The sequence below is a fragment of the Ovis aries genome, chromosome 2, assembly GCF_016772045.2.
Source record: "Ovis aries strain OAR_USU_Benz2616 breed Rambouillet chromosome 2, ARS-UI_Ramb_v3.0, whole genome shotgun sequence".
In the NCBI taxonomy this organism is placed as follows: domain Eukaryota; kingdom Metazoa; phylum Chordata; class Mammalia; order Artiodactyla; family Bovidae; genus Ovis; species Ovis aries.
The window spans coordinates 9,423,636-9,445,676 of record NC_056055.1 but is presented as its reverse complement, the minus strand read 5'-3'; the positions used below and the strand labels follow the sequence as shown (position 1 = coordinate 9,445,676).

General features: G+C 48.1%; 1 protein-coding gene across 5 annotated transcripts in view; it reads left to right on the top strand.

The window, feature by feature from the left end:
• The window catches only part of COL27A1 (collagen type XXVII alpha 1 chain), a 151,600-nt gene extending 131,831 nt beyond the window's left edge, over nucleotides 1-19,769 (top strand). For all 5 annotated transcript variants that reach the window (XM_042242831.2, XM_042242832.1, XM_060408850.1 and 2 more), the window contains 10 exons: nucleotides 294-347; nucleotides 486-521; nucleotides 626-643; nucleotides 850-885; nucleotides 1,134-1,160; nucleotides 4,339-4,404; nucleotides 5,230-5,398; nucleotides 6,691-6,800; nucleotides 16,346-16,564; nucleotides 17,759-19,769. In XM_042242831.2, the coding sequence (XP_042098765.1) occupies nucleotides 294-347; nucleotides 486-521; nucleotides 626-643; nucleotides 850-885; nucleotides 1,134-1,160; nucleotides 4,339-4,404; nucleotides 5,230-5,398; nucleotides 6,691-6,800; nucleotides 16,346-16,564; nucleotides 17,759-17,905 (882 nt within the window). In that variant the 3' untranslated portion in view covers nucleotides 17,906-19,769. The remainder of the gene's footprint in view (nucleotides 1-293; nucleotides 348-485; nucleotides 522-625; nucleotides 644-849; nucleotides 886-1,133; nucleotides 1,161-4,338; nucleotides 4,405-5,229; nucleotides 5,399-6,690; nucleotides 6,801-16,345; nucleotides 16,565-17,758) is intronic.
• The last annotated feature ends 2,272 nt before the right edge of the window (nucleotides 19,770-22,041 follow it).

Below are 22,041 nucleotides of genomic sequence, written 5' to 3'. Positions count from 1 at the left end.
TCCCCGCCCTCTCGAACCTCCCTCCCACCCCCTACCCTGCTTCCATACTTTTGCTTGTGATGTTCCTGCCAGTTGGGAACCGTCTTTCCCGCTTTCATCTGCTCCCGTCCCCCACCAATGGCCAACAGCTACGCACATCACTTGGGCTCAGCAGACGCGCGGCCTGGCCCCACCTGGGGAGGTCTCCCTTCCATCTCCTGGGGGCCTTCAGGCTGCCCCCTACCCTCCTGTCCTAGTGACTCTGTTCCCCAGGCACTGGGACAAGGACACACAAGCCTTTCTCTCCCCTTTAGGGAAAGGAAGGTATCATTGGGCCCCTAGGAATCCTGGGACCTTCAGGACACCAGGTATGTGCAGGGGGCTAGCCAGAAAGACTACTGGGGCAAGACTGTGTGACCTAGAGCCAGTCTGAGCCTCAGTTTTCCCATCCGGGCGGTGGGGCTCCTCCTCTGAGCCCCCTCTCACTGGGCCATGGTTTCTTGCAGGGTCCAAAGGGCGACAAAGGCAGCCGCGGGGACTTGGTGAGTAGACGGGCCGGTGTGCAGTGTGGTGGGCGGGGGGCAGGGGGGCGGCACAGCTCAGCCTGCTCCTCTAACTCTGTCTCCCTGCTTCTGTCCCCCTCTAGGGATTGCAAGGTCCGAGGGTGAGTGGGCTGGGGTGTGAGGGCTGGGGGGATGGTGGAGTCCAGGGGGTGGGCACTCTGGGCTTTCCTGCCCGTGACCAGTCATGTCCTGGGACCTCGGTCTGTACGCAGGTGGCCACGGCGCCTGGGTCTCAGGAGGAGGCCTGGGCTGGGTCGGGGGATGAGAGGCCTTTGAGCGAGGCCTCACTGTTCTCCTCTTCCTCCAGGGTCCTCCCGGTCCCAGAGGGCAGCCCGGCCCACCGGTAGGTAGTGTGCGCTCCCCTTGAACTGTGGGGCAGCTGGTGGGACCCCAGGCTGTGTTGGCGGCCTTCATGGGACTGACTTCATAGGCCAGGCCTCCGGGATAATACAGCTCAGCCTGGGTGGTGCCAGGCAGAGACCAGGGTGGTGGGTTCTCGCATACCCTGAGACCCCCTCCCAGCTCCCGACAGCCTCCGGGACTGCAGCACGCAGTCCCCATCAGACACAGACCCAGCCTCTTCTTTTGCAGGGTCCTCCAGGGAGCCCTATCCACTTTGTAAGTTGGAGAACTTTCTCTTTGGTCTACTTGTAGTAAGGCCTGGGGTGTGGTGGGGGAGGGATGACAACAGATCCCCTCCCTGGCCCGGGGCTGCCCACGCCCCTCCTTCATCACTCCATACTGAACCCTGAACCCTGCACCGAGGGGAAGGAAACCCAGGTATTAGCCAGAATGTATCCCAGACAGTGGATCCAGGAAGACCTCCCTCCGCTGGACCTGGGGTCCTGTTGGTCCACTCTGTGCCATTCCACTGACAGATCTTTAAGCTTCTGGTACTGATTCCAACCCCTGAGTTTTGGAAAGGGAGCTGTCCCACACCAGTGAGCAATTTGGGTGACACCAGCTAGGTGTCCTAGAATTTAATTCAGTCCTGACACTACTTGGAGCAGCATCAGATTCCACGGGTTGACAGCTCAGTCCTACAAGATTGCTGCTGGCTCCCCGCCGGGACCCCACACCTCCATCCCTCACCCCCCTTCCCTGCCTCTCTTCCGATGCCAGTGGCAAATCCAGGTGTCATTTGTGCTTCTGACCAACTAGCTGTACACCAAAAGCTCCCACCAGGCCCTCCTCGGCATCTGCTAATGTGCTAGGGCAGCTCACAGAACTCAGAGACACATTCTATGTGCCAGATTAGTGGCTTATTATAAAAGGCTGTAACTCACATGTGTCATTTTGGACTTCCCTGGTGGCTCAGCAGTTAAAGAATCCACCTGCAGTGCAGGAGACAGAAGAGATGCGGGTTTGTTCCCTGGGTTGGGAGCTTTCCCCCGAAGGAGGAAATGGCAGCCCACCCCAGTGTTCTGCCTGGAGAATCCCATGGACAGAGGAGCCTGGTGGGCTGCCTTCCATAGAGCTGCAGAGTCGGATGCGGCTGAGCGCACGCACAGAGGGGCAGCCAGATGGAGGCTCTGCATCATCAAGCAAGGCGTGGGGACGGGCCGTGAGCTTCCGTGTCCTCTCCGCATCTCCCCCTGTTCACCAGCCGGGGAGCCCTCCGAACCCAGTCCTTTTAGGATTTTAGGGGGGCTTCGTTACACAGACACGATTGAGTCATCGCGATGGCCATTGAGTCAACCTCCAGCCCCTCCCCTCTCCTTGGAGGCTGTGGGACTGGAAACTGGAAGTCGCAACCCTCTGATCATGTGGTTGGTTCCAGAGACCACCAGCCCCCCGGGCCCTTGGGTTACTTAGGAGCTTTCCAAAAGTCATCTCTTGAACACAGCAAAAGACACCTTATTTCAGAAAGTTCCAAGGGTTTCGGAGCTCTATGCCAGGAATTGGATTGAAGACCAAGTATAGATTTCTTACTATGCATCAGCACATGACAGAGTCCGTCCAGCTCAGATTCTGAGTCCAAACAGGGTCAGGCAAGGTTGCAGGTTGAGCCCCGGTGTTCCTCCCTGGCTTGAATGAAAACCCATCCCCCGCTCACAAGCCCTCTGGCAGTCTGTCCACATTTGACCATGGTCCCAGTTGACTGTTAGAAGCAGGCCCCGACCACGTCCCAGGGAATGGCCAAGGGAAAGGACTGCACGGAGAAGGAGCCCCTGGCCACGAGCAGCTTGAATCCCTGCTCTCTGTCCTCGCCGTCCATCCCTCTGTCTCATCCACGAAACTAGAATGACAGCCCTGGCCTCTTCCTCTACATCCTTCTTCAGGAAGAAGGCAAGCTAGAAGGAAATTAGATCTAGGAAAAGACTTTTCCTTCTTAAAAAAAAAAAAGGAAAATGAGAGGATTTTGATTTTTTGAATAATAACTAATAGATTCAGTGCTTGTTATATGCCATATAGCATTCGTAGCACTTTTCTGGAATTCCCTTGTGGTATGGTGGTTAGGACCCGATGCTTTCACTGTTGAGGGCTCGGGCTCAGTCCCTGAGCCCTAATCAGGGAACTAGGATCCCTCAGGCTATGTGGGGAGGCCAAAAAAAAAAAAAGAAGTGCTTTTCATGTATTTTGCTGTTTAGTCACTAAGTCTTGTGACTGTTTGCAACCCCATGGACTGTAGCTTGCCAGGCTTCTCTGTCCATGGGATTTTCCAGGTGAGAATACTGGAGTGGGTCACCACTTCCTTCTCCAGGGGATCTTCCCGATCCAGGGATCAAACCCAAGTCTCCTGTGTCTTCCTGCATTGTGGGCGCATTCTTTACCTTGAAATCATTTATTCCTCTCAACAGTTCTGAGTTTTATTATCAGGATGAGAGAACCGAGTTTAAGCAACGTGCCCAGATTGTAGTTAGTGAGTTGCAAGGCTTGGGATCTGAACTTGAGAAGGACTGCCAGAGTCCCAGCTCCAGATCCCAACCCTGGGGCTTTACTCACTGTCGGATCCTCCCCCCTCTCTATATTCATGGTGAGGTCGTGCAGCTATGCTTCTGGGAAGCCCAGTGCCAGGACTGGAGGTGCAAGTGGAAGTGAGACACTTACAGTGCGAACCAAAGGGGAGACCCCGGGGCTGTGGGAATGTAGAAAGCAGGGTCCACACCCAGCCTGGGGGCATCAGGAGAGGGTCCATCGCAGGGTGGTGTCTATAGGATGCGTTCAGGGCAGGGTTTCTCACCCACAGCGCTGTGAACATTTGGAACCAGACAATTCTTTGCTGTGAGTGATTGTCCTGTGCATCAGAGGATGTTTAGCCACAGCCTGGCTTCCACCCACTGCATCCCAGTAGCACTGCCTACTCCAGTTGGACAGCCCCTGAAGTCTCGCGATATTGCCAGATGCCCTCTAGGGGGCAGCATCACCCCTGGCTGAGAACCACTGGAATAGTAGATGGAATGATGGAGGAAGGGACCAGGCAAACGGGAGCAGCGCGTGCAAAGGCGCGGGGGCTAAACCGAGCATGGCATTTAGGAACTGAGAAGTGCAATAGTATGTCTGGTGCACGGAGCACCCGTAGGGGACAGAAGAGAGGCAGGGCTGGAGAACACAGCACGCAGGCCACTCCCAGGAGTTTGGACTCAACCTTGGGGGCAACCGAGCACTATGGAAGTGCCTGGAGGAAATCAGTGGAAGCATCTGTTTGCAAGGAGAGGAAGAACAGAGTTCCCCAGAAGGCATGCAATTGACCAGGATCCCACTGGGGAAGGTGGGGTGGGAGGGCCCTTGCTCAGACCCTGGAGCTCCTGCTTGGTGGGCGCCAGGAGGCACACCCTGTCTTCTCTCTGCACAGCAACAAGATGACCTTGGGGCAGCTTTCCAGACGTGGATGGACACAAGTGGGGCACTGAGAGCAGAGGTACCACCCAGGGCCCTGCCCACGTGGGGTCCCTTCCATGGGGGGGTACAGAAATGATGACCGACATGTGGTCAGTGGCCTCCACATGGCCCACACTGGGCAATTCAAAGCCAGCAAGTGACCCAGAGCAGGGCCAAGCCCTTTTGCTCTCCTCCTGAGTCAGGTAGAGGTGTCAGAAGCAGCTTCTTGGTTCAGTCCCAGAATCCACCAGAGGCAGGAAACTTGTCCATGGGCTCTGCTAAGACCCTGGCCAGTGGTCACCTCAGCACCAGGATACCAGGCTGAACAGGGCCCTGGGTGTCCTCTGGTCAAGCCCTGTCAAGAGTGTCCTTTGCTGAGTTGCTTTCCCCCCACGATGGTGAACTCACTACCTCCCAGCTCAGATAGTCAGACTTTTCCATTTGTGCCCTGAGCGCTCTCTCCAGGCTCACAAGCCAGGGGAAGGGCAGGTGGAAAAGCTTGTTATTTTCCTTCCATTCTGGGGAGTGGGGGACGGGGTAGTGAGTGGAAAGTAAGTCCTTCACCAACTCCTTCCTGAGGGATTTGGGACCCCTTCCTTGACTCCTTGCTCACAGGACCCTCCTGTTCTGCAGCAGAAGCCAGGCTGACTGTCCACATCTCTCAAGAGCCCAGGCCCTCTGGGTAGATCTGCCCCTGGCCACCGCTGGCCCCCAGTTTCTTTATTTGGGAGGGAGACCCAAGCATAGCCCCTGCAGGGAGCTCAGATGTCTCCTCAGTGGCAAGAACTTGGGGCATTGGAGGCTCAGAGCTCCAGCCGGACAAGGATCTCAAGGGCCCGACGGCCGCCCTCTTTTCTCACAACAGGGTTACAGCCATCCGGACCGGCTGGTGCTGGACCAGGGAGGGGAGATCTTTAAAACCTTACACTACCTCAGCAACCTCATCCAGAGCATTAAGACGCCCCTGGGCACCAAAGAGAACCCCGCCCGGGTCTGCCGGGACCTCATGGACTGTGAGCAGAAGATGGTGGATGGTACGAGGGCCGGTGGGGTCTGTCTCAAGAGAGGGCTTCCCGGCCCCAGGTGTGGGGCAGGGCGGGGCAGGGATGAGCTGAAAGAGATGGTTAATTCCAGGAGGAGCTGAAAGAGATGGTTAATAGCTCTGTTGCTGCTGCTGCTAAGTCGCTTCAGTTGTGTCCGACTGTGCGACCCCATAGACGGCAGCCTACCAGGCTCCCCTGTCCCTGGGATTCTCCAGGCAAGAACACTGGAGTGGGTTGCTATTTCCTTCTCCAATGCTGGAAAGTGAAAAGTGAAAGTGAAGTTGCTCAGTTGTGTCCGACTCTTAGCGCCTCCATGGACTGCAGCCTAACAGCTCTAAGACAGAGCAATTAGACATTAAGTTCTCCACTCAACTGGGCCGAGTGTCTGTCCTTGGGGAAGCAGTCATTTATTCACTCAACAGTCACAGAGCCCCACAGTGTGCCAGGCGTTGAGCCTCTTGGGGCATGGGGATATGGTGGGAAACACAGAGGATGGGTCCCACCCTTCCAGGGTTGAACCCACAAGCCAGATCCACAAGCTGGGGGTGACCATTTCACTGCATGGGCCAAGAGCTTTGGCAGAAAAAGGCCCCAGGGCCAGGAGGGCCCCCATCATAGCTCCCCCGGAGAGCCAGGATTCCCAGTTTCTGTCCCCCGCACCTCATCCAACTCTCCTCTCTCTCTGTGAGCTGTGTGGTGCCTTGGAAGGACCACAGTTTTAGAGGCAGACGGACCTGAGTTCAAATGTTCGTCTTGCCTCTGACCTGCTCTGTGAGCTGGGTGAGCCACCCTTCTCTCTGCTGCATGAGAAGGCTGTCCTACTCTATCAGCTGTGGGGCCTTTGGCTCCTTGGAAACCCAAAAGGAGAAGCCAGGTGCCAGCAGAGCTGCGTGGTTGATGGGATAGAAGCCCTGACTCCCACCAAGTTCTGGGAGGATCAGAGCCTTGGCAGCAAAACCTTTCAATTAAACAATCCCTAAATCCCTCAGGCAAGTGGCTCAGCCTCTCTCAACCTGTTGTCCTTTCTGGAAAATGATACTTATCAGTGGCAACAGGGGGATACTTCCCATGTCGCCCCTCTGGAGACTCTGCCAGCTCTGAGCTCTGCCCAGAGAGTTTCCTTTCATCACTACAGCTCACAGAATCCCTTTTCTGCTCCACCTCCTTGACTTCATGTCCAGCTGGGACTTAGCGGGTGACCAGGTGTCAGATTCACCTATAGAACCAAGCCTGGGGTTCCTCCCCACATACATACACCGCCCCCCATCCCGTGTTACCTATAGGTACCTACTGGGTGGATCCGAACCTTGGCTGCTCGTCCGACACCATTGAAGTCTCCTGCAACTTCACACATGGTGGACAGACGTGTCTCAAGCCCATCACGGCCTCCAAGGTACCCGTCTGCTCGCCAGCGCTCACTGGCTTGCCCTCTCTACACCCCTTGCCCCCTGCCCTGGAGCACAGTCCATCCAGGCTTGTGACTGAGCCTTAACTATCTTGCTACATGACCTCAGGAAAGTCATCTCCTCTTTCTGAACCCCAGTTCCTCATCTCTGCCTTTGGTTTCCAAATCCTTTTGTGTTGGGTGATGCTGATGGTTCAAATAGAACTTTGCCTAATGTCTAAGACGCAGTTAGCCAAGCTGGCTTGGCTTGGACAACTATGACCATAAGCACAAAACAAGTCAGCGAGATGGTCCCCTGGGGCATGTGTTCCCGGGGTTGCATATGCAAATATGTAGCTCATGTTTGGTGGCCATGTACCTGCGATGGTCTCTGGGCTGAGAATTTTAGGTGGCCCAGGGCAAGTCCAACAAACGACAGTGTGCAGCAGCGGGTGGGACATAACCACGCCCCTGGCTAGGAAGCCCCTCGCTGGATGGTGGGTCTGTAGTTGCAGCAAGTCCTCCATATGAGACAATTCATGCTGCAGAGAAAAGGGCTTCTCTGGTTGCAGGAAAGGTGGGACTCTGGACCCCCCCCAGGGGAAGCTCCGGAAAGTGCCTTGTCCTGACCACGGCAGACCCAGAGTCTGAACATCCGTAGCCCAGCCAGCTGGGTAACAAGTCTTGGCTGGGTCCCCACCATGGGCCAGGCACTGAGCCAGGTGCTGGGTTCAACAGGAAATGTGGCAGCCTCCACAAGCAGAGTTCACAGTCCAACAGGCCCTTTTCCCTCTGACACGGAGGGTCAGCAGCTTTGTGGCAAACCCACCTAGCAGACGGGTGAGGCTGGCACTGGGTTGGCAATGCACGTGCCCATCTGAGTTGCTATCCCCATCAGGAACAATGAACCACTGTCCTAGGCTGGTCTCAGCCTAATGATAACCAGTGTTGTGGCTGGACCAGCCTCTCTGATTTTTATTAAGGTTGCCAAATGCCCTCCAGCAATAACCACCCGGAAACAGGAAAAAAAAATGTAGAAAGGTTATTACTTACAGGACCTGGAGATTACAGCATACCTGGGACCACACAGTGAGGTCTCTGGTAGAGAGAGAAAGGGACAGTGCATCTCCTTGTATTGGAGGAGGAGGAGGCTAGGATTTCACAGGTTCACTCTGTGCTGGTGAATTTAAAACCTAAGGGTGGGAATTTAAAGCAGGAGAAGAGAAAAAATAAGTGGTCCAAATAGTTGTTGAAATCAACCAGAGCTCTAACACAAAGGAGCTGCAGTGTTGGGAGGTGGCCCAGCCCTTCCAGGGTTAGTCTGTGCGGCTGGCGAGGTGTTTATTGGGGATAACCTTTGAAGTGTATGCCTCAGCGATCAGAGCTTAGCTCAGGCACTTGCATCACAGAAAAGGAGACAACACAACTGTCAGGGTTTACACTACCATCTGCCCTTCGAGGCCCTGTGACGTGAGGCGTCAGAGTCAGTGGCGAGGACATTAACCTCCTGGGTAGCTGGTATGTTAAAAGTCAGGGGTAAGGCACCTTGAAACCCAGAAAATACACATCTGAACAGGATCACAGCGGAAAATCCTGTAATTATTATAGAGGCAGTAGTCTGAAATTCAGTCGGGAGCCATTGTCCCAAACTTGAAGGATCCCATAATGAAACTAAGTCGGTGATCTGAGGGGCCCTAGAATCTGTTCCAAGATTTGTGTAATGTTGTGAACCATTTATACATCTTGGACATCGTGTGTAAGTAGGTCAGTCTGAATCCATCCTGAGTAGGGAGATTGTTTCGTATCTCATCTAACCAGTCTCTTGGTCCTAAGAATAGGTCAGTTCAGTAAAAGAGTAGTATTTCATTTCAGGAGGCAGTGATACCCAAATAAGGTACAGTACAGGTAATCGGGTATTTAATAAGAGTCATCTGTATGGAAACAAAAAAAAGTCAAGAACTCCCTGGCAGTCCAGTGGTTAGGACCTGGCGTTTTCAGTGCCATGATCCTGGGTTCAATCCCTGGTTGAGACACTAAGATCCCACAAGAGGCATGATGTGGCCAAAAAACAGAAAGAAAAGTCAATGATTTGAGAAGATTATAATCCCAGTTTTTGAGTTCTAAAGGTGCTAGTCAAGAAGAGTTCTAGATGTTGGTCTCCAAACATCTTCAGATGGAGTGAGGGCAGACAGAGGCAGTCTGATAGGTTTCCGTGGGTTGCAGTTTGAATGTGCCTGGTGATCTTTCTGAGTGGCCCACATGGCAACGGGCATGAAGATTGTCCATACAAGAACAGTTGTGATGAGCTGTCTGCAGTTTATATCATGTTAGCCCAGTGCATGGCTTTGGGAAGAGTGCAATCTTCATTTTCAATAGAAAATGAAATCAGAAGGGTAGGAGAAAAACTGGAAACATTAGTTTGGAGAGTCGTAGCTAGATATTGGAGGAGCCAAGAAGAATTCAGCATCCTGTCCAATTTACAGGTAGAAAACAAGGTCTCAGATGATTAACAGAACTAGAATCCAGTGTCCACAACCATGTGTCATAGTTTCTATTGAAACAATTTTTCTCTGTACAGTCATCCCCATTTCTATTAAAGAGAGCCATAGAAAGACTAATTTGTTTGCAAATTAAATCTAGTTTCAACAAATGTGGTTATTTACACAAGGGCAGCTAGAAAAGTGATTGACAACATGAGCTCTTTGCTGCTTTGCTGAAACCTTTCATAAGGAGTCTCAGATAGAATTTTAGAAGCTTCTTCAGGGCAAGAAACCAAGATCTAACCATCAGACTTTGCCTAGAATACCTGTAAATTTGGGTAAATTCCTCTCTTCTCAGAAAGTGCCCAAAATATCTTCTGATTCCTGTACCTGCCAGGAAGTAGCCTTCCTTGCGGCTGCTGCTGCTGCTAAGTCACTTCAGTCGTGTCCGACTCTGTGCGACCCCATAGACGGCAGCCCACCAGGCTCCCCTGTCCCCGGGATTCTCCAGGCAAGAACACTGGAGTGGGTTGCCATTTCCTTCTCCAATGCATGAAAGTGTAAAGTGAAAGTGAAGTCACTCAGTCGTGTCTGACTCTTCACGACCCCATGGACTGCAGCCTACCAGGTTCCTCTGCCCATGGGATTTTCCAGGCAACAGTACTGGAATGGGGTGCCATTGCCTTCTCCGAGCCTTCCTTACTCACCTGATAAGACTGCTGGGAACCCTGTAGTCAAGGTGACAGACCAATTTTTCCAGGGGTCTTTATTGGCTCCATGAAGTCAACCTTAGTTCCTTAAGCAATCTGGTCATATCAGAGTCTATATATATATATATATATATATCTCAAATATGACAATCCAGCAAAGCCTTGTTAATAACCAGTATTTCCAATCATGTTCTGTTACAAGAACAGAGTCTTACTGAGCTTATGCAAATAACTATACTGCCATGAGAATAAGAACACTCATAGAGCGAATTCTAGAAGGATCAGGTAGGGAGAAACAGCAATTATTTCATCTTTGTTCACAAAGGTGTACTTCCTCAAATTGCTGTAAGTCACTGTTAAGCTTTAGAGAACAATTTTCCTTAAACGTGGAAACAAAGATTAATAACTGCCAAACAAAAGTCATAAAAAATTATAATCACCCTCATCAATTCATTCAGTCCTATGCAATTGATCACTGATCTTGATCTTTTGTCAGCAGTTTCATAATCCAGGTTTTCCTTAGAGTTCTGCAAATCCCTGCCCATTCAGTGGTATGATTTAAAAGGTATCAAAAATCTGTACTTATCAGACTCCTGTCCATGAATCTGAAGATGGAGCACTTTTGCAAAGACATCAGAGTAAAGCAATAAGTATAAATAACAAGAGAAATGACATTTTTTGTGCCCACGGTTAAAGATCTGATAAGAGTTCACTATGATGAAGTTGACAAAGAAAATTTTGTTATTTCTGTGACACACAAAATTTTAAGATAACTGGAGTTATGATGGATAACATTACATATCAGAATCGCAGGAATTTAATATGATTTCTTGAATATTGTATTAACAAAATATATCCATTTGAGGATCTCCATACAGAAGACGTAGCATTATTTCCTACCTGACAATATTTCCCATGTGATTTAACATATCAAATAAGCCTACTTAGTTTAGTGTCTTTCTTTTTATTAGGAAAGAGAAGGATATTTTGACATGTTCCAAGGATCCTCTGGAAAACCCCAAAGTTACTTCCAGATCAAAAAGACTTCATTTAGACTTTGACTTGGAGAAGTTTGTCAAAAATATCAAAGATTTTCAACACTTGATTATAAAGAACCACAGATCAGTATTTTTAAAAATGCTGAATTATCTACTTAGCTGAAGTGACAAAAGATTTTAAAAGCAAATACAGAAGGTTCCATCAGTTTAGTTCAGTTCAGTTGCTCAGTCGTGTCCGACTCTTTGTGACCCCATGAATCGCAGCACGCCAGGCCTCCCTGTCCATCACCAACTCACGGAGTTCACTCAGACTCACATCCATCGAGTCAGTGATGCCATCCAGCCATCTCATCCTCTGTCGTCCCCTTCTCCTCCTGCCCCCAATCCCCTCCCAGCATCAGAGTCTTTTCCAATGAGTCAACTCTTCGCATGAGGTGGCCAAAGTACTGGAGTTTCAGCTTTAGCATCATTCCTTCCAAAGAAATCCCAGGACTGATCTTCAGAATGGACTGGTTGGATCTCCTTGCAGTCCAAGGGACTCTCAAGAGTCTTCTCCAACACCACAGTTCAAAAGCATCAGTTCTTCGGTGCTCAGCCTTCTTCACAGTCCAACACTCACATCCATACATGACCACAGGAAAAACCATAGCCTTGACTAGACAGACCTTAGTCGGCAAAGTAATGTCTCTGCTTTTGAATATGCTATCTAGGTTGGTCATAACTTTTCTTCCAAGGAGTAAGCATCTTTTAATTTCATGGCTGCAGTCACCATAGTTGTGAGCAAAAGTTAGCTGTTTTGTTATTGAGAAGACTGTTTTCCAGGTAATTAAACATCCAGTTAAAACAACATGAAACTCAGGAGATTATTCTGATAAAACACAAAATCTTTGCTATCTAGCCAGATTACTTAAAAAGTAAAGAATAACTTTTCATACTTTTAACAGGAGCAGATCAATACTCCAAGAAAATGTATCTTTTAGCAAATGAAAGAAAATTACATAAGAACATTATTGATATTAGTTTATTTTTTTAAAAGCCTCTTATAACAATCCAATTTTAGCCAACTTGACCACACAAAAAAATTCTTTTTCTCTCTTCTAACAATATGATTAAACTATCTATAAAATCTTCATTAGACAGTAGACAAAGTCAGCCATCATCCCAAGCTAATTTTTTTGTAATAAAAATAACATGGATTTATTTGGCTAGTAAACACTGGAAAAGTTGTCTATCTGCAGTATATTTAATGCTGTTAACTCTGAAGACATACCTATTTTAATTAAAACAAATTTAGGCTAGCTTTTATTTACCAAAGGTTATCCCAGATCATGTGAACTTGAAAAACATTTGGATTAGTTTCTGTATTTCTGAATGTTTGGAGTAACTAATTCATAAGTGCTTATTTTTAAGCCACTTAAACAGAGCTCTTTTACACATTAACTTTGGCTATACCATTCAGGGACAGAAAAAAAATCACATATTCATCCAGAGATTACAAAAACACCCAGACCCTGAGACTCTATAGCTTCCTTTCCAAAACTTTAGCCATGAATCAGGTACAATGTAAAACTCACTTTTTTATAAATAACATTTGGCTCCAAATTGTGTCTGGCAGACAGAACAAGTTAAAGTTACGTGCTTCAGCAGCTAATGCTTTCTACGAATATTTGTGGAGATGACTTAAGATCTCTTAAGGAGGCTGAGCACTAGATTTTGAGTAAGAGAGCTTTTATAGCCATTTGTATTTTGAAAGGTCTCTTTCTCTGTTGTTTTATTTTTATTTTTTCTTCATCCTCAGGCAATTGTAGGCAGAGTTTTAGTTACCTCCTGGGGTGTTTCCATTTCAAAGATTTAATCTTCAAGGGACAGAGAAAGAATGTAAATTTTCTTCTAGGAGTTTTGGTCCCTTTTGTATGGTTTTGGCAGTTCCAGTAAAATGTTGTAGGACTGCCCTGTAATTAGGGTAGTGCTTTATTAAAATAATTCCCTGGGTCAAATGGGGCCTCTTTGGAGTTGAAAATGAAGAGGGGGTCATCTGGATAACCACAGCTGTGGAAACGGTAAACCCACTAGATCAGGCCAATTTTGTGCAGCAGGAGATGGGCCTCATCTTAATGTTTTCCATTCACTGTGAGCCTTAGCAGCGATCACTGTGATGGAAGGATGCAACCACGCCAAGAATAAACATCCAGGAGAGGAGGGACCCTGGGGGAGCATCAGTGGTCTAGGGTCCTTTGTCTTCCGAGCTCCCTCTTTCTTATCCACGATGGCTAGATAACCCTTTTCAGCTTTTCCCTTAAGGGATGCATTATAGGATGTGTTTGTTAGTTCTGCCTTGTTCAAGGGAAAGCCCAGGGAGCTGAAGATCTTGGAGGAAATGAGAGTATAGCCCAGATGGATCTTTAAGAAAAAGTATGAATTTTAGGGTCTTTAGAGATATTGGCCAGTTGATACATTTTGGCAGCCTTGAATAACAACAATTGAGGGCCTATAACAAACAAATCAACCCTCTCAAATAGCCAGTTAGCTCCTTTCTTTCCTTCCTGCTACATAAAATATTTAAGAAAAATTTGAATTTCATTTAAGGTATAGTTTTTCATCTCAGTTTCTACTTCTTAATTTTCTCCTATTATCTTAATCCAAAGTGGGTTACAGGAAAAGTTTGGATGGCACCACTGTGAACCGTCTTCACAGCTGGCCACTTTCCTTCCCAGGGTGTTCCAAGAGACCTCTTCGGGATTGAGGTCTGTGTCCACTCACATGATGTGTGCAGGGTCTTTGGGAAAAGCCCTCAGGCCCCTGGAGTGTGATATCAGAGACTTGGCATGATGGTGTGCCCCCCAGGATGCTTCCATGGGGTTTTGCATTTATCAAGAACCCCCCTCAGGGTTCTTAGGAGATGCTGACATCAGATGTTTAGGACGTTTATATTTGTCCATTAATTCTTTTAGTAACATCACACCAGGGATAGGAGCCACAATACCCCACTGGGTCAGGGATGAAGAATGACAGCGATGAGTGAAGCTTGGACCGTGGAGACCGCAGATCTCTGTTACGTCTTCCGTCTGGTGGGCCACTGGCTTCCAGTTGCAAGGCTATTTCACTTTTCCGGCACAACCACCAACTCCATGGTCGTAGGTGGAGGTCTCCTATCCTCCCCATGTACAGGAATATTTCTCTTATGCCTTTATCCCAGAACCTCTCCTAGGGCAGTGACATAGCCTTGTGATCCAATTCACTGTCCTTAACTCTGCCCTCGAGGCATGGAGGACCTTTTGTTGTTGTTTAGTTGCTAACTCGTGTCCGACTCTTTTTCCACCCCGTGGACTGTAGCCCGCCAGGTTCCTCTGTCCATGGGATTTCCCAGGCAAGAATACAGGGGTGGGTTGCCATTTCCTTCTCCAGGCGATCTTTCCAAGCCAGGGATCTAACCCACCCAGAGGACCTTTATACACATTGATTGTCAATTAAAGCCTTAATGGACCATAAAGAAAGCTGAGTGTCGAAGAATTGATGCTTTTGTCTTATGGTGCTGGAGAAGACTCTTGAGAGTGCCTTGGACTGCGAGGAGATCAAACCGGTCAATCCTAAAGGAAATCAACCCTGAATATTTATTGGAAGGACTGATGCTGAAGCTGAAGCTCTAGTACTTTGACTATTTGATGCGAAGAGCTGACTCGTTAGAAAAGACCCTGATTCTGGAAAAGACTGAAGGCAGGAGTAGAAGGGGATGACAGAGGATGAAATGGTTGGATGGCATCCCTGACTCAGTGGACATGCGTCTGAGCAGGCTTCAGGAGATGGTGAAGGACAGGGAAGCCTAGCGTGCTTCAGTCCATGGGGTCGCAAAGAGTCAGACACCACTGAGCAACTAAACAACAAAGCCTTTATAATCGGTGGTCTCAGTGGCTAGTAAGAGCCTATGGCCTTGATCACACTGCTCTGGGAAGACTGTTGGATTATCAAGGCAGGCGTGACCTTTGGGGTTGGATCTTCCCCAGTGGCAGTAAAGAGTCCGCCTGCAGTCGGAAGATGCAGCAGGAGCTGTGGGTTCCAGTCCTGGGTCGGAAAGAGCCACTGAAGAAGGAAATGGCAATCCATTCCAGTATTCTTCCCTGGAAAATCCCATGGCCAGAGGAGCCTGGTGGGCTATATATAGTCCATGGGGTTGCAGAAGAGTCGGACACGGATTGGTGACTAAACAACAACAATCACAGCAACGTGGGAAAGCACACCGCAGTGAGACAGAGTCCTTTCCCAGATGCTAACACCCACCTGAATTAGGTGGTTAGTAAGCAAGCTGCAGGTCAAGGGCCTCCTCGCCATGGACAGCAAGGGAGACTGTGCAGTCCCGCCTACTACGCCAATTGTTATGTCCCTCTCAATCTATCAATAACCATGTCATGGTCGGACCAGCCTTCATGGTTCTTATTACGATTTCAATAAAATCAGGAAACTTTGAAAAAAGTAAAGGTTTATTACTTACAGGACCTGGAATTTACACAGCCCACCTAGAGCCACACTGGGGTCATGGGTAGAGAGAGAGAGATGGTGCATGGGCCTGGGGTTCTGCTTTTATTGGGGTGGGGGTGCACTAAGGTTACGTAAGCTCAGTCTTCATTGGTGAATTTAAAATATAAGGGCTAGAATTTAAAGCATGGAGGGAGAAGAAAGAAGTAGCCCAAGTGGTTGGTTATTGAAATCAATCCAGAGCTCAAAAACAAAGGGGCCTCAGTACTGGAGGTGGCCTGGCTCTTTATCTAGTCCCGTGGCTGGCAGGGTATTTATAGGAAGTAGTCTGCCTTTGAAGTGGATGCCTCTTTGAAGTGGATGTCTTAGCAATCAAAGCTTAAGTCAGACACTCGCATCACAAAAAAGAGAAAACCCAACTGTCAGGACTTACAGTCCATTTAAGCCCCAAATCCTGCCCTTTCGTTTGCTGTCAGGCCTGTCTTTTCCAGCAGCACCCACCCCACCCTACCTGGAGCTTGGGACTTAGAAACGTGGTGAAGCCACTTCTCATTTCCTTTGCCCTCTAAGAGCCTCTCGATCCTGGGCAAGATCCTCTCCCTCTCTGAGCCTCTGTATCCCAGCTCAGCCCCGGAGACAGTACATCAGGACCCTCGCGGCTCTGGCTGGAGTCAGGCAGACCTGGTTCTTTCCCTTCCTTACTCCTTGGCTGTGGGACTAACTCACACCCACCTCAGTATTTCTGTCTTTCGAGTGAGCAACACCTCTGGGACCGTGGCTGGGAATTGCTTCCCAGGAAAGGGCTTGTGCCTGGACCTTCCAGAGGAAAGTGAGGAATTCGGAGAACGGTGGACAGCCAAGTCCAACCCTGCCTGACCGCTGTGTCTCCTCCACAGGTGGAGTTTGCCATCAGCCGGGTCCAGATGAATTTTCTGCACCTGCTAAGCTCTGAGGTGACACAGCAGATCACCATCCACTGCCTTAACATGACCGTGTGGCAGGAGGGCACCGGGCAGACCCCAGCTAAGCAGGCTGTGCGCTTCCGGGCCTGGAACGGGCAGATCTTTGAGGCCGGGGGTCAGTTCAGTCCAGAAGTGTCCATGGATGGCTGCAAGGTAACTCTTGGGGCCCTTCATAGGCCCCTCATGCACAGATAAATGTAAAAACACGTTCTTATATATAACAATTTTATACTATACTATATTAGTATAACATATACTATAATTTATACTATAATATATATTAGTATAATTTTATACTATACTATAATATATTTGTATGCATATATTTTTTATCTTTGTGTAATAATTTTTTATAGCAGTTTTATAAAATTGCTTTCATCCTCTTTCCTCCCTGGGAAACTTTCAAGGGAAGGTCTGGGCTGGTAGATTGGTACTTATTTGCAAGTCTACTTATAGAAGGATATATTTCTACTCTTCTCTCTGCCCCCTGCCCTCTGGTTAATTTCTTTCTCTTAACCTGCTTATTTTCCAAGGCTTAAAACAGGCTGGGTTGTAATTGAAGAGGGAGACAGAAAGTCATCCAAAAATCCAGTCTCACAATATTAAACAAAACCACTAATGTGCAGTGTTACTGAGGATGCGGGGAAACCCAACACTCTCACACACAAAGCTATTTGGAAAAATTAAAAATAAATTGGTAGAGGTTTTCAGGGCAGCAGCTACATATATATCTCCAGTATATATTCAGAGCCTTACAAATGTACCTATCCGTTGATCCAGCAAATTGATACTTCTGGAATTTGTTCTAATGTCACAATATGCACAAGTTTAGCTACAATGATATTCATGACAGTTTTATGTATAGGAATCAAATAGTGGAAGCAATCTAAATGGACACAAACAGGTCATTGTGGCAGTGAAATGCCATGTGGACATTAAAAATTGTGAAGAAAGATGATGAAAGGGAGAACGTTCCTGGTGGTCCAGTGGTTAAGAATCCACCTGCCGATGCAGGGGACACAGGTTCAATTCCTGGTCCGGGAAGGTCCCTCATGTCTCAGAGCGACTGAGCCCGTGTACCACAAGTACTGAGGCCTGAGCACCCTAGAACCTATGCTCTGCAACAGGAGAAGCGGTGGCAATGAGAAGCCTGTGCAGTGTAACTAGAGAGGAGCCCCTGCTCATTGCAACTAGAGAAAGCCCTCGCACAGCAAAAAAAAAAAAAAAACCAGTGCAGCCAAAAAAATAAATATTTTAAAAGGAAGAAGAAAGATGATGGGGAAAGGCACGTGATACATAATGAGGACCATGGTGGATGTGTGTGTACCCCTTTCCCTCCACCCTCAGATCCAGGATGGCCGCTGGCATCAGACACTCTTCACCTTCCGGACCCAGGACCCCCAGCAGCTGCCCATTGTTGGCGTGGACAACCTCCCTCCTGCCTCATCAGGGAAGCAGTACCGCCTTGAAGTTGGACCTGCGTGCTTCCTCTGACCTCTGACCTCCTGGCTCCTCTAGGCCTCGAGGAGGAGGGAAGAGGAGAAAGAGGCAAAGGGAGGGTACCTAGGGGTAGGTGGGCCCAGGAAAGGCAACTCACCTGCTGAAGGATCCTTGAGCAGACCCCAGCTGTTGTCTGCCCAGTGGAAGAGGCTGAAGGGTAGCAGGACACACGAGGTGTCCTTGGGAACAGCTGATCCCAGCTCAGCCCCAAGCACCAACCAAAGAGCCAGCCAGAGCAAGCTGGGCCTGCAACCCGCCTGAGCCCCATGGCCTGTCTCCCAGCTCTGCGGCCACCCCCTTCCCTGCCCAGCTTCCTGCCCAAAGAGCCCCACCTTCCAGCCAGCTTGAGAGAAGGGGGCATTTTGTCAACTGGTCCCTGCCAGGGAGCTTTGATGTGCAATATTAGAGAGGAGACATGAAAAAAGGAGAAAAGGAAAGAAAGAAGTATATATATATTATTTAAACAAACACAAAGAAGGTGCGTTACTATTTTTTTTTTTTTTTCATCTGAGAAAGAGGTGAGAAGGGGAGAGAGCAGCCAGGGGGTGGGAAGCGATGGATGCAGAGAGGGAGAGGTAAGGTCCTCGGGGCTGGGGGTGTCCACGTCTGCTACCTCCCACTGTGAAATCGCTGGTGCTCACAATTGTCTTGTAGTGTATGTGATTTTTTTAAGGAAAAAACAAAACAACTCTATTTAAGATTCTGAAGGTGCTACCATTTTGCCACAGACTTTGAAGAAACATTTAGATGTGGGGTATCATCCACGTTTTTCTCTCTCCTCCAAATGACAAAGTTCGGGGAATTTTTTAAATTTTCCTAGTGTCACCCTTGTGCTCATCAGGTAATCTGTTAAGGAGGTGGGGAAAGAAGGTAAAAGTGAAAAAAAAAAAAAAAAAAAAAGGCAAAGCAAAAAAACAAAAAACAACCAGAAACAGAAGTAGGAAAGATTTACCTTTTAACTTATGGACTTTAAAATGCTTGTCCTCTGAAGGCAGGGGGAGGCCTGAGCATGAAGGATCTTATTTTGGCCTTTCTTGGTCTTGGAGGGAAGTTAGCTTATCTTGGATGGTGTGATCTAGACTTGGGAGTCCTGACCTTGAGTTTTGACCTTGCAGAAACCAGTGAGGAGAATGGCGCTGGGTCAGGACTGGCCTTGGAGGTGGAATGTAAATACGGACCTATCTCATGAAGGCACAGACCATCTCCTAAGGTCTTCCATTCTGGAGTTTATCCTTCCAAGATAACAGTCATCACTCTTGCTTTTTCACTGTCATTCAATTCTGTAGAAACCCAGTGTTGCTAACTCCAAGTGTAAACGTGGGTGCAGGAGAAAGGCTTGTTGTGGGAATCTCAGAGTTCAGCATGGCAGGGCTCACCAGGGTAATCTGAATTGTCCTGTATCAGTGAACCAGTCGGCATCCAGGTTGGATTTTTGAGGTCATTTTAACTATGGAATTATTTTTATAGAAGGGGAAATTTCATGTGAAAGTCTGTTTGTGTGTCTCTCTCTTTTTTTCTTTCTAAAGTTGTGTCTCTTTGGGAATTGGATTTGATTTTCCTTATTTAATACCTCACTCTGGCCCACCCTCCCCTACCCCCACTTCCTATCTCCCTGCCCTGCCCACCGCCCCTTTGCTCCCGGAAGTGCGTTTTTTGTAGCAGCTCGGGCCTCATCTCAGCGCTCGGTCTACAGGCCGCCAGTCTTCACCTGGCCTCTGTCCCGGCGTCTGTCTTGTCCTTGGGTTTCTCTGCTGTCCTCGTTCACGTCTCTGTCCACATGTCAATGTGTTAAAACCCAAGTGGGTTCTGTTTCTCCCTTCTGGATTTTAAATAAATATTTAAAACTGAGGCAATGGAATGATGCTCCTGTGGCTGTGTGCTTCTTTGAAGAGACTGGAGGGAAGTTTCTGGCATGGCTGAGGGTTGGAGGAGGCGTGGAGGGGTGGTGGGGTGCCCTGTTTATGCAGCTTCCCCCAAAGGAGAAGGGACAGGGAGAGATAAGGTACCTTAGAGTGAGAGGGCCTAAAAATGAGGGAGTCGGGTCCTGCAGGGTCCCACTGGTGTCTTAGGGCCGCTGTAACAGTACCACAACCCTGGTGCCTTGGAAGAGCAGAAAGGGGCTTGAGGATCAGCCGCCGTCAAGAACAACACAGTAACTATCCGAACCAGGAAGTTCACGAGCAACCGGCTGCTTCAGGGGAAAGGCATGGTCATCGACGTGCTTCACCCCAAAAAGACAACAGTACCTAAAACAGAAAATGTGGGAGACTGGCCAAAACATACAAGACCACACCAGATGACATCTTTGTGTTTGAATTCAGAACCCATTTTGGTGGTGGCCAGACGATGGTGTTGGAGAAGGCTCTTGAGAGTCTCTCTTGGCTTTGGCATGATTTACGATTCCTTGGATTATGTGAAGGAGTCCAAACAAAGCATTGAGAGACATGGCCTGTATGAGAAGAAAAAGACCTCAAGGAAACAGCAGAAGGAACTCAAGAACAGAATGAAGAAAGTTCAGTTCAGTCGCTCAGTTGTGTCTGACTTTGCGATTCCCATGGACTACAGCATGCCAGACCTCCCTGTCCATCACCAACTCCCGGAGTTTACCCAAACTCAAGTCCGTTGAGTCAGTGATGCCATCCAGCCATCTCATCCTCTGTCATCCCCTTCTTCTCCTGCCTTCAATCTTTCCCAGCATCAGGGTCTTTGCAAATGAGTCAGCTCTTCGCACCAGGTGGCCAAAGGATTGGAGTTTCAGTTTCAGCATCAGTCTTTCCAATGAATATTCAGGACTGATCTCCTTTAGGATGGACAGGTTGGATCTCCTTGCAGTCCAAGGGACTCTCAAGAGTCTTCTCCAACACTGCAGTTCAGAAACATCAATTCTTTGGTGCTCAGCTTTCTTTATAATCCAACTCTTACATCCATACATGACTACTGGAAAAACCATAACTTTGACTAGACAGACCTTTGTCGGTAATGTCTCTGATTTTTAATATGCTATCTAGATTGGTCATAGCTTTTCTTCCAAGGAGCAAGCGTTTTTTAATTTCACGGCTGCAGTCACCATCTGCAGTGATTTTGGAGCCCCCAAAAATAAAGTCTCTCACTATTTCCACTGTTTCCCCACCTATTTTCCATGAAGTGATGGGACTGGATGCCATGATCTTAGTTTTCTAAATGTTGAGTTTTAAGCCAACTTTTTTACTCTCCTCTTTCACTTTCATCAAGAGGTTTTTTAGTTCTTTGTTGCTTTCTGCCCTAAGGGTGGTGTCATCTGCATGTCTGAGGTTATTGCTATTTCTCCTGGCAGTCTTGATTCCATCCTGTGCTTCATCCAGCCCAGCATTTCTCATGATGTACTCTGCATATAAAGTTAAATAAGCAGGGTGACAATATACAGCCTTGCTGTACTCCTTGTTCTAACTGTTGCATCTTGACCTGCATACAGGTTTCTCAAGAGGCAGGTCAGGTGGTCTGGTATTCCCATCTCTTTCAGAATTTTCCACTGTTTATTGTGATCCACACAGTCAAAGGCTTTGGCATAGTCAATAAAGCAGAAGTAGATGTTTTTCTGGAACTCTCTTGCTTTTTGATGATCCAGCGGATGTTGGCAATTTGATGTCTGGTTCCTCTGCCTTTTCTAAATCCAGCTTGAACATCTGGAAGTTCACGGCTCACGTACTGTTGAAGCATGCCCCTGGAAAACCTCTATGGATATTTTGTGTAAATGGAATCTTAGTGGTATCTGACCTTTTGTGAATGAATGCTTTCATGCACCATAATGTTTTCAAGTTTCATCCTTATAGCATGGATCAAGACTTCATTCTTTTTCACAGCTGCATAGTATTTCCTTGTGTGGATAGACCAAATTCTGTTTATTCATTCATCCATTGATAACCTGTGGGTTGTTTCCATCTTTTGGTGATTGCTAGTAGTGCTTCAATGTGAACAATTCTTACCTGTGAGATTCTTGAGAGAAGCCCTTGCAGCACCTGCTTTGGAAGAAGCGAGTGAGAACCTGGCAGATAGAGTTAGCTAGAGTCAGTGAATAAATATACAGGACACACAGATACATTTGAATTTCAGATAAACAGTAAGTATGTTTTTAGCATAAGTATGTCCCATTC